The sequence below is a fragment of the Meleagris gallopavo genome, chromosome 20 (genome assembly GCF_000146605.3).
Source record: "Meleagris gallopavo isolate NT-WF06-2002-E0010 breed Aviagen turkey brand Nicholas breeding stock chromosome 20, Turkey_5.1, whole genome shotgun sequence".
NCBI lineage: Eukaryota > Metazoa > Chordata > Aves > Galliformes > Phasianidae > Meleagris > Meleagris gallopavo.
The window spans coordinates 10,236,094-10,249,071 of record NC_015030.2 but is presented as its reverse complement, the minus strand read 5'-3'; the positions used below and the strand labels follow the sequence as shown (position 1 = coordinate 10,249,071).

The window sequence follows — 12,978 nt, the reverse complement described above, 5'->3', positions numbered from 1 at the left end:
CCGGCGATGGCAGCGGGGCCATGAGGATCAACCAGAGCACCGCGCTGCAGGGCGGGAAGGTGACGCTGGTGCCGTACGGCCCGGCACACGTGGCCCGGTACGCGGCTCTCGCCCCGCTGCTCTGCGCTGTGGGCTTCGCTTCTGCGCTGCGGGGAGATGTGGGGCCGCTCCGTGTCCGGATGTCCGCTCGCTGATGCCGGTCCGCGCCGGCCGGGCGGGGAGAGGCGCTGCGCTGTGAGCGGCGGTACTCAGCTGTCAGCAGCGCGGTGATGCCGTATGAAATCAGTGCGAAAGGCGGTGGAACGTGGTGCTGCTGGGTCTGTGCTCTTGGCTCGCGTTACGGCGCTCGTCAGACAGAGCAGGCATTGCTGAATGCCCGAGGGGAACGCCGATTCCTATTTATTTTAAAAAGAGATTTGCAGGTGCTTTTAAGGTGCTGTGGATGCCAGGCCGGCATTTGTAGAACAGCTTGCTGACAGGTGACGGGCAGACCCTCGGAGCACTTGTGGAAATCTGACTGCAGCACCATCGTTAAGCCGCCGGTCTGGTTCTGGGTCTCTTTTCAGGTACCATGAGTGGATGCAGTCAGAGGAGCTGCAGCGCCTGACCGCCTCAGAACCACTGAGCCTGGAGCAGGAGTACGAGATGCAGCGCAGCTGGAGGGATGATGCAGACAGTGAGGGTCTTAAATGTTCTCTGAGGGCGGGTGGAAGGGCTGAGAGGGTCCCTTTCTGTGCTGGAAGGGCACTGCTGGGAGTGCCTGCTGAGGGGGCCTTGCCAGCAACCAGAGCAGATGTGAGGCTGGCTTTCTGCTCAACAGACAGCTTTGCCTCAGTGCTGCAGCACATTGGCTTACTCTGTTCATCTTTAGAGTTTCTGTATTTTGTGGGTGTCTGGGTTCCTTCATCTTCAGTATTTGGAGTGAATAATGGCAGTTTAAAGCAAGGGGATCACAGCTGTGGTGACTTTCTAGGGAGACCAGGGCATGTTTGTAGCCAGTGTATGCTCAGTGAATTACAGACATCCAGGGCTGTTAGTGTCCTTCTTCTGTGGTTTTTCAAAGATAACTGATTTGCTTTACGCAGCATTATCTGATCAGCTGCTGCACAGACACCACTCCCCAGTCTGATTGTCATAAAAACATGGAAGGGAGTTGTATTTTTCCCTGAGAAACGGGATGGCTTTATAATTACCTAGTTGAGAGTGTTGTCTGAATTGGTTCCCTGGCTGCATTACAGGTAATGAATCACTGCCCATAAAAGCCTTGTAGAAGTATGGTGAACAGCAAAATACAAGGCTGGCAAAGATCTCAGCCTGGAACGTTTGTCTCAGCTGGCATTAAAAGCTTTGCTGAAAGCAGCAGTAAGACTAACTGGTGAATCACTAAGTCCTGATGTCTTGTGCACCAAACAGTTCTTTGCCCAGACTTGCTGCAGAAAGAGAAAGCAGTGAGACCTCCGTCAGGGAATGAAGATTTCCATGCTCCTTTCATACTTGTTTCTAGCCTTAGTGCCTGCATAGGCAGACAGTGATTTCTAGTGATGTCCATTTCTAGAGATGGAAGCAGGTGTGCTTGAGATGGAAAGTTCAATTATTACCACTTCCTCACTATTAACACATAGAAACTGCTGTAGCTTTGTCCATTGCATGCCTTTACTTTCAGCCTTCAGTACTATGTACGTAACTCTTAACAGCCCTAAAATTGTATTTTTGTTCTCCCCAGAGTGCACCTTCATCGTGCTGGACACGGAGCGGTGGTCTGAGCAGGCACGTGGGGATGAGGAGTGCATGGTGGGGGATGTGAATCTCTTCCTCACTGACGCTGAGGATCCAACTTTGGGCGAGATTGAAATAATGATTGCAGGTGAGGTTCTGCTTGCCGTCTCGGATCTTTGTCACCTTGGCTAAAGGCAGCTGTAGACAGATCACAGAATCACAGATATTACTGCAGTTTTTTGTTCTCATTGCGTTACCTTGACCGTTCAGCCCTGAATGGCATTCATTGCTGCTCTGGGTCACAGTCTTTTCTGAAAAGCCTCCAGCACAGATGCTTTGTCTAGTGTAACAAGATGCTGACTTCTGCAGCTCTGTCTTTCAGAACCCAGCTATCGTGGCAGAGGATTTGGCAAGGAGGCGACTCTGATGATGATGTCCTATGGTAAGGATGGCTCAAGGCAAGGGTAAAGTTGTGATGTGATCTAGAGGCACATATTCCTGGTGATGTACACAGGGTATTAACAGGAGCGTCTGCCTCAGAAGTTGCAGCCCTGATATGGCAGCCAAGCAGGTAACAGTAATTTTTGTTTTTCTGGTTTCTTTTGTAGGAGTGACAGACCTAGGCATCACCAAATTTGAGGCTAAGATTGGTCAGGAAAACGAAGCCAGTATCTGCATGTTCAAGAAGCTTCATTTTAAGGAGGTGCATTGACAGCCTGGCTTCTAACCCAAATGTGAGCAGCGTTTGTTCTATGGTTGGGATGGAGCTCTGTTTCTTCTGTGTGATACAGGTTTCTGTGAACAGCGTTTTCCAAGAGGTGACACTGAGGCTGGATGTCAGTGACCAAGAGAGACAGTGGCTCCTGGACCAGACAAAACATGTGAAGAAGAAAAACTACATTGAAGAAAAGCTGCCAGCTGGGGTGCTGGAAAATGACAGATAGAGCCAGACACAAACCTGGTTTCAGGGAAAGGTTGGACCTTGTGAGGTCTGACTGCGAATGACAGGGCTGCACTTGACTGTTTTGATCTGTTTCCTTTGTCATCTTGTCACTTTTCCACTTTGTTGCAACAGCTGAGAATATTGCCTGAAGTTTGGACCTGGAGAACAGCCACTAATTCACAGACTTGATTAGGAACAACTCCATGACTTTAACGTGCTGCTCCAGCGAGGCCAGTCACCAGCAGTTAATTGATTCCTGGCACAACCAGTTCCTGGACAAGCAGCAACCCGTGTTCCCACTTCCACTGCCCTCAGAGCGAGATTCGTCACTGTTGCAGAGGAAGCCTGAGTGCTCAGGTAGCTCCATCTGTCCTCTGTTAAATAATGATTAAAAAATAAAAATCTCAGGTGCCTCTGAAAGCAGTCTGGGAGCAGTGGGGCTTTCTTTGGTGACAATCTAGCTGGAAGTTAAAGAAGACTACAGCAACTCTTTGAACCCCTTTTAGTGGGGGTGGGGGTGAGCACAATCAAAGGGAAAGTGCTGGTTCACCTCTCAGCTCTGGAGGATGATCCAGAGGGGATAGGAATTAGTGAGGAACACCTGAGTGATCGCTGTGCTCAGCTGAAACAGGGCCAGGAAATCAGTCTTAGAAGCAAGGATGACACAGTCCAGGGAGATAGCACAGCCCTTCTGAGTCCACCTGAAGGCTGCTGATTGAACATAAAACTACAAAGAGAGGAGCTGTCAAACTATTAACATGATTAAAATCACTAATACAAGTCAAGTAAGGCCCGAGCTCAGTCTCTCTGTGATCTGTACATAAGGGAACTGGCAGCTGCAGGGGGCTTTTGAGACCAAATCTCTTGCTCAGTTCAGAACTGCTTTGGCATGCTGATACGTGTTATGTGCGTGGACCTGGAAACCTCAGGCCATCAGCAAAGTGATGCTTAATCTCTTGGGTCTGCTGTTAGTGCAGCAGGAAGAAGAAGAAAGACAAATCTGAAAGAAGGCAGAATGGTGACTTCCCTCCTTCAGCGCAGCTCAGGACTTCCTCTGCAGGGCTGCAGCTGTTGTGCTGCTCTCCAGTAAGCTGAGCTGGGGGAGCGGGGCAGCATTGCTGACTGGAGCAGACACCTTCAGGGTAAGTCAGCCTGCGATGCATCAGAGGTCTGTTCCCAAAGAAGAGGTTCTTGTCTGACTAGCACTGGACAGACTTTTAATGCAGTTATTTAATCTGACCTTTCCTGCCCACTCAGCACACTTCCCACAGCAGGGAAGCTAAAAGAAAAGGTACGGAGGATGACTGCTGCTCCTGGGTGCTTTCCCACTGTAACAGCAGCCAGAAAGGCTAATTTTAGACCAGAAGTGATTTGTTCCGGTTATAAGGTATCAGATAATGACATCCCTGTGCAAATCTGAATGCTGTTATCTGGTAGACTCTAGAATTTTTAGTGTTACTTTGTGAGTATTTTTAGGACCTGTGAGTTGTAGTTTCCCAATTTTAGTTCATTTAAATAAAATCATCCTGTGACTAACGTTAAAACCAAGCGCAGGAACCAAGCGTGTGTCGTGGTATTTTAAACCACAAGTATTTAACATTGATTTTATTGTAGTAAAAGCTTTGTGCAGCGATAAAGAAAAGAGCAGCTCCACTTCCAGGTGAGATTAAAGTGATAAGGTCTGTTAATCCTCCTGCTCTTCTTCCCTTGCTGCAGGCAGGGATGGATTCACAGAATTCCCCTGGACAGCATTTGCAGCATTTGTGTGCTGCAGCATTGCTGGCTTTTTAAGCAAGTGTTTGGGGTCACTGAAGCAGCACGTGCTGCTCCAGCACAAAGCACAGCCACAGACCTCGGGCTTCCAGGGGACACACACACCTCTGGGTGGACAGATGGTGAAATTGAGCTATCTGTTCCTAAAACCCTGAGTGTGCTGTGTGTGAGGTAGGAGGGCTGGGTGCTCACAGCCATTCCCCAGGGTTGGAAGAAGAATCAAAGACGACCTTCTCACCTGCAGCAGAGAGCAGCGTCAGCACTTCTTTGACTTCTGCAGGTTCCTGATGCCAGGTGGGGCTGAGGGCTATTTTGTTCAAGAGCTGGGAAGACAAAGTCCTCTCTGGGGAAGTGCGTGTGAGGAGTGGGTGCCGATGCTGGAAAGGCACAGCAGCTCCACGCCGTGTGACTGCTGTAGGGTTTGGGGACGGTCCCAGGACCTGCTGATGAGCTCCTAGCCTACCCTAGGCACTCCTCACTGCTGCCAGCACGCAGCCCTACCAGCACAATGGCTGCCCAGGCTCCTCAGTGCTCACATGACACAGGAATACATCTCCTGTGGGTTCACATCCATCTCCACCTGGAAGCTGCTTTTCCGGCCCTCACCCAGCTCTGGAGCAGCAGCAATGACTGGAAGAGACAGGGTAAGAGACCAGCCTTGTCCTCCCATTGCCCAGCCCAACCTGGAACAGAGCAGGTCAGGGGTTTTCTCGTCCTCAGTTTCACATGAGAGCCTTGCTTTTGAGGCCGCAGTCCCACGTAGCCCTGAGGGCACAGGGAGCTGCTCCAGCGCAGTGGTTGCTCCGGCATCAGCGAGCTCTGCACCTGGCATCCCTGGTGCCCAGGCAACGCCGAGGCACTCCCTGCCTCCCCGGCAGCCGGGAAAAGCCTTCACCCTGGCAACCCAAAACAACCTCGGGTCTGTCCCCGAGAACCCCTTGAGGGAGGGTGGCTCAACACATCCACACCCGCAGCCCTCAGGTTGCCAAGTGAGCCACGCTCCCGCTTGCAGTTCCCCCACACTGCTGCAGCAGGAGGGCTTAGCGCAGAGCTGCATAAGCTGTCCCAGCACACGGGGCTTAAAAATAGCTGTATGAGCCCAGCAGGAACCGCAGCCTCACAGCCCTCAGCTGCAGGCTCCATCCTCCACAGAAGGGGTCAGCCCCTGCCCCAGGGCTGGCAAAACACTCAGAGGTGCCACTCAGGCCCTCCTCCAACCTGCTCTCAGAAGGCAGCCCCGGTGCTCAGGCTCACCCCACACCTCAGTGGAGCAGTGGGGGCAGTTTGGGGTTGGGCAGCCCCCAGCAACGCTGCCTCCCTCCAGCCCAGCCGGCAGCCACGTCCCTACGATGGGCAGATTAGAGCAGGCACACGGTAGCCTGGAACCACCCCCCCTCTGTGGGATTAAAGCCCTTTAATCATCCCAAGGCATTAACTCACACTGGGACCGGCCCAGCCTTCTCCATCTCCATCCCAGCACCAAACCAGACCCCGTGTCAGCTCGCTGTGGCTTAACTCCTCCAGGGCTACATTCAAACAAACTCAGACTTAAGGTGTCTGCCCATAGACAGCACTGGTTGTGCACAGCCCCTTCCACAAGGGATGGTGCCCTGCAGCCCCTGCCCCCGGGTCCCCCTGGCACTGTGCCCTGGGATCCACGGCTCCGCAAGAATTTGGCCTCCAGCTGGACACGTGAAGTCAGGAAGATTTATTCCAGTAAACAGAATTTCTCTTCAGCTTGACAATACAACACCTGATTGCAAAACACAGAAACAAAACATCCATGGGAAGAATTTTCCACAAAATACATTTAAAAAAAATAAACCATGTGATTGGAAAACCTCTCATTTTGGACAAAGAAGACAGTCTATTGAGACCCCTCTGAACTAAGCAGTGTAGGATGCAAACCGTGATCGGCTTTGTCTCTGGGAGCAAGCAGCAGCACAGGGGGCGATTATTGCTTGCTGTGCTGCTCCAGACACCTCTCCTCTCCCAAAACAACCCTGAGGCAGGGGCTGTGGGATGCCCAAGTGCCTCCAAGGGCAGCTCTGGGGGCACAGGAATGAAGGGATGGGGACATCGCGGACGGACACTGCAAGGTCAAGAGTGCCAACCCCAGGAGGAATTGCTGTGGTGTAGGGCTTGGTGAAAGTCGCCAAGAGCCTCAAGAAAGGGAGATTATCTGGGGGGGAGAGGGGGGAGTGGATGAAACAGAAGTGGGTTTTGAGATGGGAGAAGAAGAGCTGGCAGAGGGGATGAGAAGCATTGGGCATCAAACCCGGCCACTCCGAGTCACCAAACCTCCCCACAGCTCTGCACACAGCCGGGTGCACAAAGCTTCACGCCAGGGCTGGAGGAGCACCCAGGGCACCGTCGCCATCCTCAGCAGGGACGCTCACCGACCCCGAACCCCGTCCTCCCTGTCAGGATGGTGGGGACGAAGGGGATGGGGGAGAGCCGGTGTCCCTGCCCGGGGCGGATTCACAGGTTGCTGAACAGTTCGTTTTTCTTGCTCCAGTCCATCTGGGGAGCCCGCTTGCTGGTGCGCTTCTGGTGCGCCCGCTCCTTGGCCACGGCCAGCGGGATGTCGAGGTCCAGCAGGGAGCTGGGCGCAGAGCTGCGCTTGTCCCCTTCCTGCGCGTCGGGCTGTGGAGAGAGAAGAGCTCAGCCTCGGCGTGGGGGCTTTGCCCATCCCCCCTCCTCAGCCGTTATCCCCCAGCCCAGCCCTACCTCACTGTGGGTCTCAGTGCCTTCGGGGGACGTGGCCAGCGCAGGGCTGGGGGGTCTCTCTGACACGGAGTTCAGCCGCGGCTCTCCGCCGTTTTCCTGGGGGAGCGGAGCAGAAGGGAGGGCTGAGGTTTGGGAACCATTCCTGGGGCTGCTGCCGTCCCTCCTGGCAGCTGTCAGATCCTTCCTCCCTGCATGTAATCCGCTGAGAGCTCCGTGCTAATTAACACCTCCTGCACTGCCCATGCAGGGTTGGGAGGATTAAACCTGACTTCCCAGCTGCAGCAGCAGCAGGAGGGCTGTGGGATGGAATGCTGCTTCCCTGAAGCATGAGGGCTCCTTCCCGGCCACGCAGCATCGTGAGGACAGAGCCTGCAAGCAACCCCCTTCCTGAGGGCCACCACCTCCCACTTCCCTTCCCAGCATGGCACCTGCTCTTGTGTGACAGCGTGGAGCCTCATCCCTGGCTCACGGGTCACCCAACCGCCTAAGGGCAAAGGATAGAGGGACACCCAAACCTGCAGGCTCCATGCCTACAGACCAGCGTAGGTGGGATTTAGAAGGGACAAAAAGGAATTTATCTCACCTTCTCTATATCACCGTTGGCAATGGGTTCTGGCAAGGGACCTGCAGAGAGGACACGGTGTCAGGTGGGGACAGGCTCACACCAGGGCCACAAACATCAGTGCCCATGGGCACAACAGCTCTGGGGCAGCCAGCGAGGGCTGCATCCTGCCAGCAATAGAGGCAGGAAGGGAGCCAAGGTCGACCAAGGCTGGAGCTGAGTGAAGGACACCCGCACGCCCTCCGTTTGCTCCCTGAGCCATAAGTCCTGTCAAAGTGTAACCCGCAGAGCCATAAACCCTGCCCAGCACACACCCCACAGCCACGTGCCAGCTGCAGGCCAGGCAGCAAGGTGCCAACCAACCCCCTGTACCCGGCTCCAGGGATGGCACCTGACCCACCTGCCAAGTGTGCCTCCGAGGGCACCACCCTGCACTTCTTGAAGAACTCATCGGCCAGCATGCCCACCACCAGCAGTTTGGTCTCATCGCCACCCGCCTTGATGGCCGCCACCACATCTGCGTGCTGCTTGCCCTCCACGGACGTCCCATTCACCTGTGGGTATCACAGTGACGAGGGACATTCCTCAGCCCAGCGCCGGCTGCAGCCCCCCACGGATGTCCAGAGACGTGCGGGGATTAGCAGCAAAACCTCATTAAAAGCAGATTTTCTCAGAGTGATTAGCACAGGGCTCTATGGGGAGCGGGGCAGTGCCAGGGGATGGGTGGCACGGGGCGGCCGTCCCCAGCGTGGTGAGCAGGGGCAGCCCCGGACCCACACGGCCACCGCGCACCCTCACATCTGTGCCCTCCCGCCCCAGGACAGCGGTGCTCCATCGGTGACAGAGGCTGATGTGCAGACTGGGACTCAGCCCGGCTGCACCCAGGGGTGGAGCGGCTCTGCTCTGAGTCACCGCCCGCACTCAGAGCAGGGGATGCCCCAGCGGAGCAACTCCCGGGCGCTGCCCGCCCATCCCGTATCTCAGGGACACACCACACCTCCGGCCTCCCCTGACCCCATCACCCACCTCAACAATGCGGTCCTGGGCACGCAGCCCCGCTGCCTCGGCTGGTGAGTCGGGGTCCACAGCACGCACATACTGCCCCGGGCGGCTCTTCTCACTGTGCAGGTTGAAGCCGTACCCGTTGGGGCCCTTCTTGATGTGGCACAGCCGGGGACGCAGCTCCTGCGAGGGCACAGCGAAGGGATGGCCATGAGATGGCTGCTCTCAGACCCCACCCTGCTATGGCCCAGGGCTGCAGACCCCTGGAACCCGCATGTGGGCACCTCTGGCCGGGCACGGAGGCCAGAACAGCCTGTGAGCCATGGCCCTAGCTAATTAGGCACAGGGCACAGTAATTGCAGCGTTCCATTAAGGAGGCCTGTTACTGTGCACATCCTCAGACAGCGCTCTTCCTTTTGGGATTAAGATTGCCCGGTGAAGGTGGAGGAGGAAGCAGCCCGGATGGAGGGGAGGCACCCACCTCCACCCCGTGCTGGAGCCTCAGGCCAGAGGTCCCACCTCCTGCAGACAAAAAGACTGCATCACTCCCTGCCTGGGGGCTGCACCAAAGGGACCCCCGGCACTCACAGCAGCACCCGCACCGAGCACCCAACCTACAGCTGCAGCAAACCAGGACCTGCGGGAGCAGAGCAGCAGCACATGGGACATTCACCTCCTGGAGGCACCACCCCGGCCAACTGTTCCATATTTGTAGAATCATGGGATCATTAAGGTTGGAAAAGACCTCTAAAATAATGAATCCAACCCCAGCCCATCCCCACTGAGCACATCCCTCAGTGCCACATCCCCGCAGTGCTGGGCACCCCCAGAGGGCTCCCCTGCTCCCTGTGCATTGCTGCTCCCTGAGAGAACGAATTGTTCCTGATGCCCAACCTGAGTCTCCTGGCACAATGTAAAGCCATCACCTCTCATCCTACTGAGATAATAGATATATAATGACACTGTCTTGATCGTTAGCTCCTGATCACTGGGAGGGATTTCCCAATGGCCAAGCCACACGGGAGTTCTTAAAATATCCCTCACCAAGGGGTTTCGCCACTTATTCTTCCCTTTATCTGTCCTACTTTGGTACCCAAACCAGCCCCAGGGATAGGCAGGAATTCCCCCTCATGCCTGCTCTGCTCCTTACTCGTCCACATCACACTATGAAATTCCCTTGGCCAGCACTGATCCTTGGGGCTGGCACCAAGGACAGACACAGGGCGCTGGCGAGGGTGACACATTGGCAGCAGCCACCCGATAAGCACAGCCTGTGTGACAGCCCCACAGCTGCTATCAGCCCCGTCCCTGTTGCACAATACTGTGGGGTCAAGGCTCACCAGGTTAGCACAGCTCACCAACGCCCAGCTGGGGACCAAAGGTGACAGCAGGACGTGCCGGCAGCCAGCTGTGCCCACGTGCTGGCCGAGAGCTGCCCAGTGCATCCCCTGCGCTCTGCATGGGACATGAGGTGGTACTGCAACACATCAGCATGGCTGCTGCCGTGGTCCAGGTGGTTCGTGGTGTACTTAATCCCAAAGCCGAGCCCAAAAAGCAGAGCTGGCAGAGCCTGGAGGGAGCAGAGCTGCAGCACATCGAGTCTTATCCATGGCTGCAGGAGCACCTCCAAGCAGAGGTCCCTTGTGCCAGAGGGACTGAGGCCCTCTCTGCACAGGAACTCGCTGCCCTGGGGCGAGGGTTCTGAGGAAGATCCCCCCCACCTCAGGGGTAGCAAAACACCCGCAGTGCCCACAGCTCCCAGTGCAGTAACGACACCTGCAGAGCAGCATCCGCAGCCCCAGCTTGCAGGAAGCTCCTCGCAGCCCTGTGAGCAGCAACAAGCTGCAGGCAGCCCTCAGCAGCCATCTGAGCTTTGCTCAGAAAGAAACATGGGCTGCGAGGACAGCCAGGCCAGCAAATTCACACGGGTCCTGAAATCTGGCACACGCGCTGGGGCCCCATACAAAGGGGATGCAAAGCAGCCTCTTGCAGCATCCTCGTCACGTAGCGCCGGGCTGGAGCTGCTTTTCATGCAGCCCACTCCTGCTCCCAAGCACAGTTGGCTTGAGAAGAAATTTAATTCATTTCCCAGTTCAACTCCCTGCACAATGCACCCAGCTGCCCCCACGACACCCCAAGCCACTCCTGGGGGGCTCAGATGGGTTTTGCAGGGGAGAGCAAGCACTGCATTCAGCATCTGAGCACTACACATGCACTGGGCACAGCTGGCACTGGGCAGCAGGAGACGAGCCGTGGTGGAAGCAGCACCAGGCAGCTGCACAGAGCTGTCTCAAAGCACACCCATGCAGCTGAAGCCTCCGGAAATACAGTGTGGGGTGAGGGGGGGGGAAACACAGCAGGCTGCCACCGCCCACAGTCAAACGCCGGGGACGGTCCCGTGCGGTGCAAAGCCCCAGCAGCAGGGCTGAAGTTGCATTCATCCACCCGGTGCCACTCCCAGGGCTCTAACACCATGCCTGCTATGGGGTGGGTGCCCTCATGGGTGCCCCAAAGCTCCCCACGTCCCACTGGGGTGGCATCCAGCTGCAGGGCAGGGAGCCGTGGCGATGTACCCCGGTATGGGGGGATCGCATCCTGCCTGAGGCGTTAAACGCTCGGAGCAGAGCAGCACGGAGCGGGAACGCTGACAGCCGGCCGCTGGCAGCATGCGTCTCCAAGCCTGCATGTAAATAAAGGCGAGCCCTGCCCCACAAAGCAAACAGGACTCTGACACGCACAGACCTCCCGTGCTCCCTGCCGGCACCGATCCTGGGAGAATCCCCACAAAGGGGAGGAAGGGCACAGCTCAGGGGCACAAACCCCCCCGCTCACTCCCAGCGCGCCGTCCTGGCACGGCCGCTCCGGGTTTCCCCGGGCTGGGAACCAGCCCCAGCCCCACGGCTTCCGGCTACCTGTTGAGAAACCACCCGGGCGGCAGGCGGGTGAGCAGCAATGTCAGCAGCGTCACCGACTTCCTGCTCCCGTACCGACAGAAACTGTCAGCGGTAACCGCACGGTAACCGTCCCACCCCCGCACGGAGCTGCGCACCGAGGCGTGCAGCCCCACAGCAGGGCAGGGCGCTCCTCCGGCCGCATCAGCCACGGCCCCATGAATTCTTCCAGCTCACGGAGCGATCTGCGCACAGCACAGAAGGACTCGGTGGCCGGGGGGGACGCTGGCACTGTGACATATGGAGGATGCTGGAGGAGCAGAGCTGCTCGTTCCCACGCAGCGCGCCCCGCCTTGTGACCCCAGATGGGGCGATGAGCACCGCTGTGGCCACCAGATCCCACCGACGGCCCACGGGAACGACGCTTTCGACGAAGGACGCTTCCTACAGCAAGGGAAGAGTCAGCACCGGGTGACAGCAACACCTCACCCCGCAGGACGACGGCCCAGCACCAAAGTCCATCCGGAACTCAGCGCCGATCCCGCAGCAGTGCCACCACGTCGGCACCACGGGCGGGTTCCAGGAGCAGAGCACGGCTCTGTGTCACAGCTTCCCAGGAAGCGCCTCGGTCGCAACAACAAATACTTGTTTTCAGCGAGCAAACAAAAAGCGGCATTATCCGCGGCAGCCTCAGGCGTCCCTTAGAAACTGCTGCGGGCAGGAAAGGTCAGCTGGGTCTCCATTCCTCACCCCTCTGCATCGCTCTGTTTGTGCAACCGCTGACTCCTACGTGCTGCTCCAGGCCGACATTCTAAAACCGTGTCTGTCCGCACCGAAGGGCTCTGAGCTCCCCATCCCCACAGTGCGGCTGAGGCCGCGCAGCTCAGGACACGAGGAGCCGCCACAGCACAACGCTTCCCCTTGCCAAACGCTTTTTGCATTTTAGAGGCGGTTAACGCCAAAAGCCTCGGGGCAACCCGGCACCTGCTCTCAGGAGGTGAAGACGCAGCAGGGCTGGGGGCTGGAACTGAGAACTCCCGGAGCAAACACCACAAACAACAGCAGAACCAAACCGAGCTCCCAAAGCACAGATGGTGACACAGGGGACGGACCGGGCAGCACTCCCTGCCCACGAGTCGCCATCAGCCTCGCCCCCTCCCCCCGCGCCTGACCCCGTTTCGCTCCTCCTGCGACACAAGGACGGAACAGGAGGGGCACGACCCGTCGTGCTGCGACTGGAACAGGGAGGAAAGCACGGGGTGCACCGTCCCGGGACCGCCGGGCCCAACAGGATAGCAAAGGCCGCCCGTACCGCCCCGCACTCACCCGCTCCCCGGTGTCTCCGCTCCGCTCCGCCGCCG

The 12,978-nt window shown here is 57.0% G+C and overlaps 2 protein-coding genes across 3 annotated transcripts; one reads left to right on the top strand and one right to left on the bottom strand.

Moving 5' to 3' along the window:
• Nucleotides 1–6: 6 nt before the first annotated feature.
• NAT9 (N-acetyltransferase 9 (putative)) lies at nt 7–3,079 on the top strand. Of its 2 annotated transcripts, none has more exons than XM_010721633.2 (6): nt 7–97; nt 567–676; nt 1,724–1,864; nt 2,099–2,158; nt 2,325–2,419; nt 2,508–3,079. In XM_010721633.2, exons 1-6 carry the CDS (start codon nt 21–23, stop codon nt 2,658–2,660), a joined length of 636 nt encoding a protein of 211 aa, XP_010719935.1. In that variant the 5' UTR covers nt 7–20; the 3' UTR covers nt 2,661–3,079. The 2 variants fall into 2 exon arrangements, with proteins under 2 accessions (XP_010719935.1, XP_019477351.1); XM_019621806.2 differs by lacking the exon at nt 7–97 and adding an exon at nt 175–479.
• A 3,038-nt stretch (nt 3,080–6,117) lies between these two features.
• SLC9A3R1 (SLC9A3 regulator 1) lies at nt 6,118–12,976 on the bottom strand (the record flags this gene model as incomplete). The annotated part of the gene is made up of 6 exons (XM_010721693.3): nt 6,118–7,078; nt 7,163–7,258; nt 7,746–7,786; nt 8,125–8,278; nt 8,751–8,909; nt 12,944–12,976. Coding segments are annotated over 6 exons (648 nt in total), but the record flags the coding sequence as incomplete, so codon positions are not given.
• Nucleotides 12,977–12,978: the final 2 nt, after the last annotated feature.

Coding starts and splice junctions, on each gene's coding strand:
- NAT9 (XM_010721633.2), top strand. CDS start 21: ATGAGGATCAACCAGAGCACCGCGCTGCAGGGCGGGAAGGTGACGCTG. Junction 1,865..2,098: donor GATTGAAATAATGATTGCAG/GTGAGGTTCTGC, acceptor TCTGTCTTTCAG/AACCCAGCTATCGTGGCAGA. Junction 2,159..2,324: donor TCTGATGATGATGTCCTATG/GTAAGGATGGCT, acceptor TTTCTTTTGTAG/GAGTGACAGACCTAGGCATC.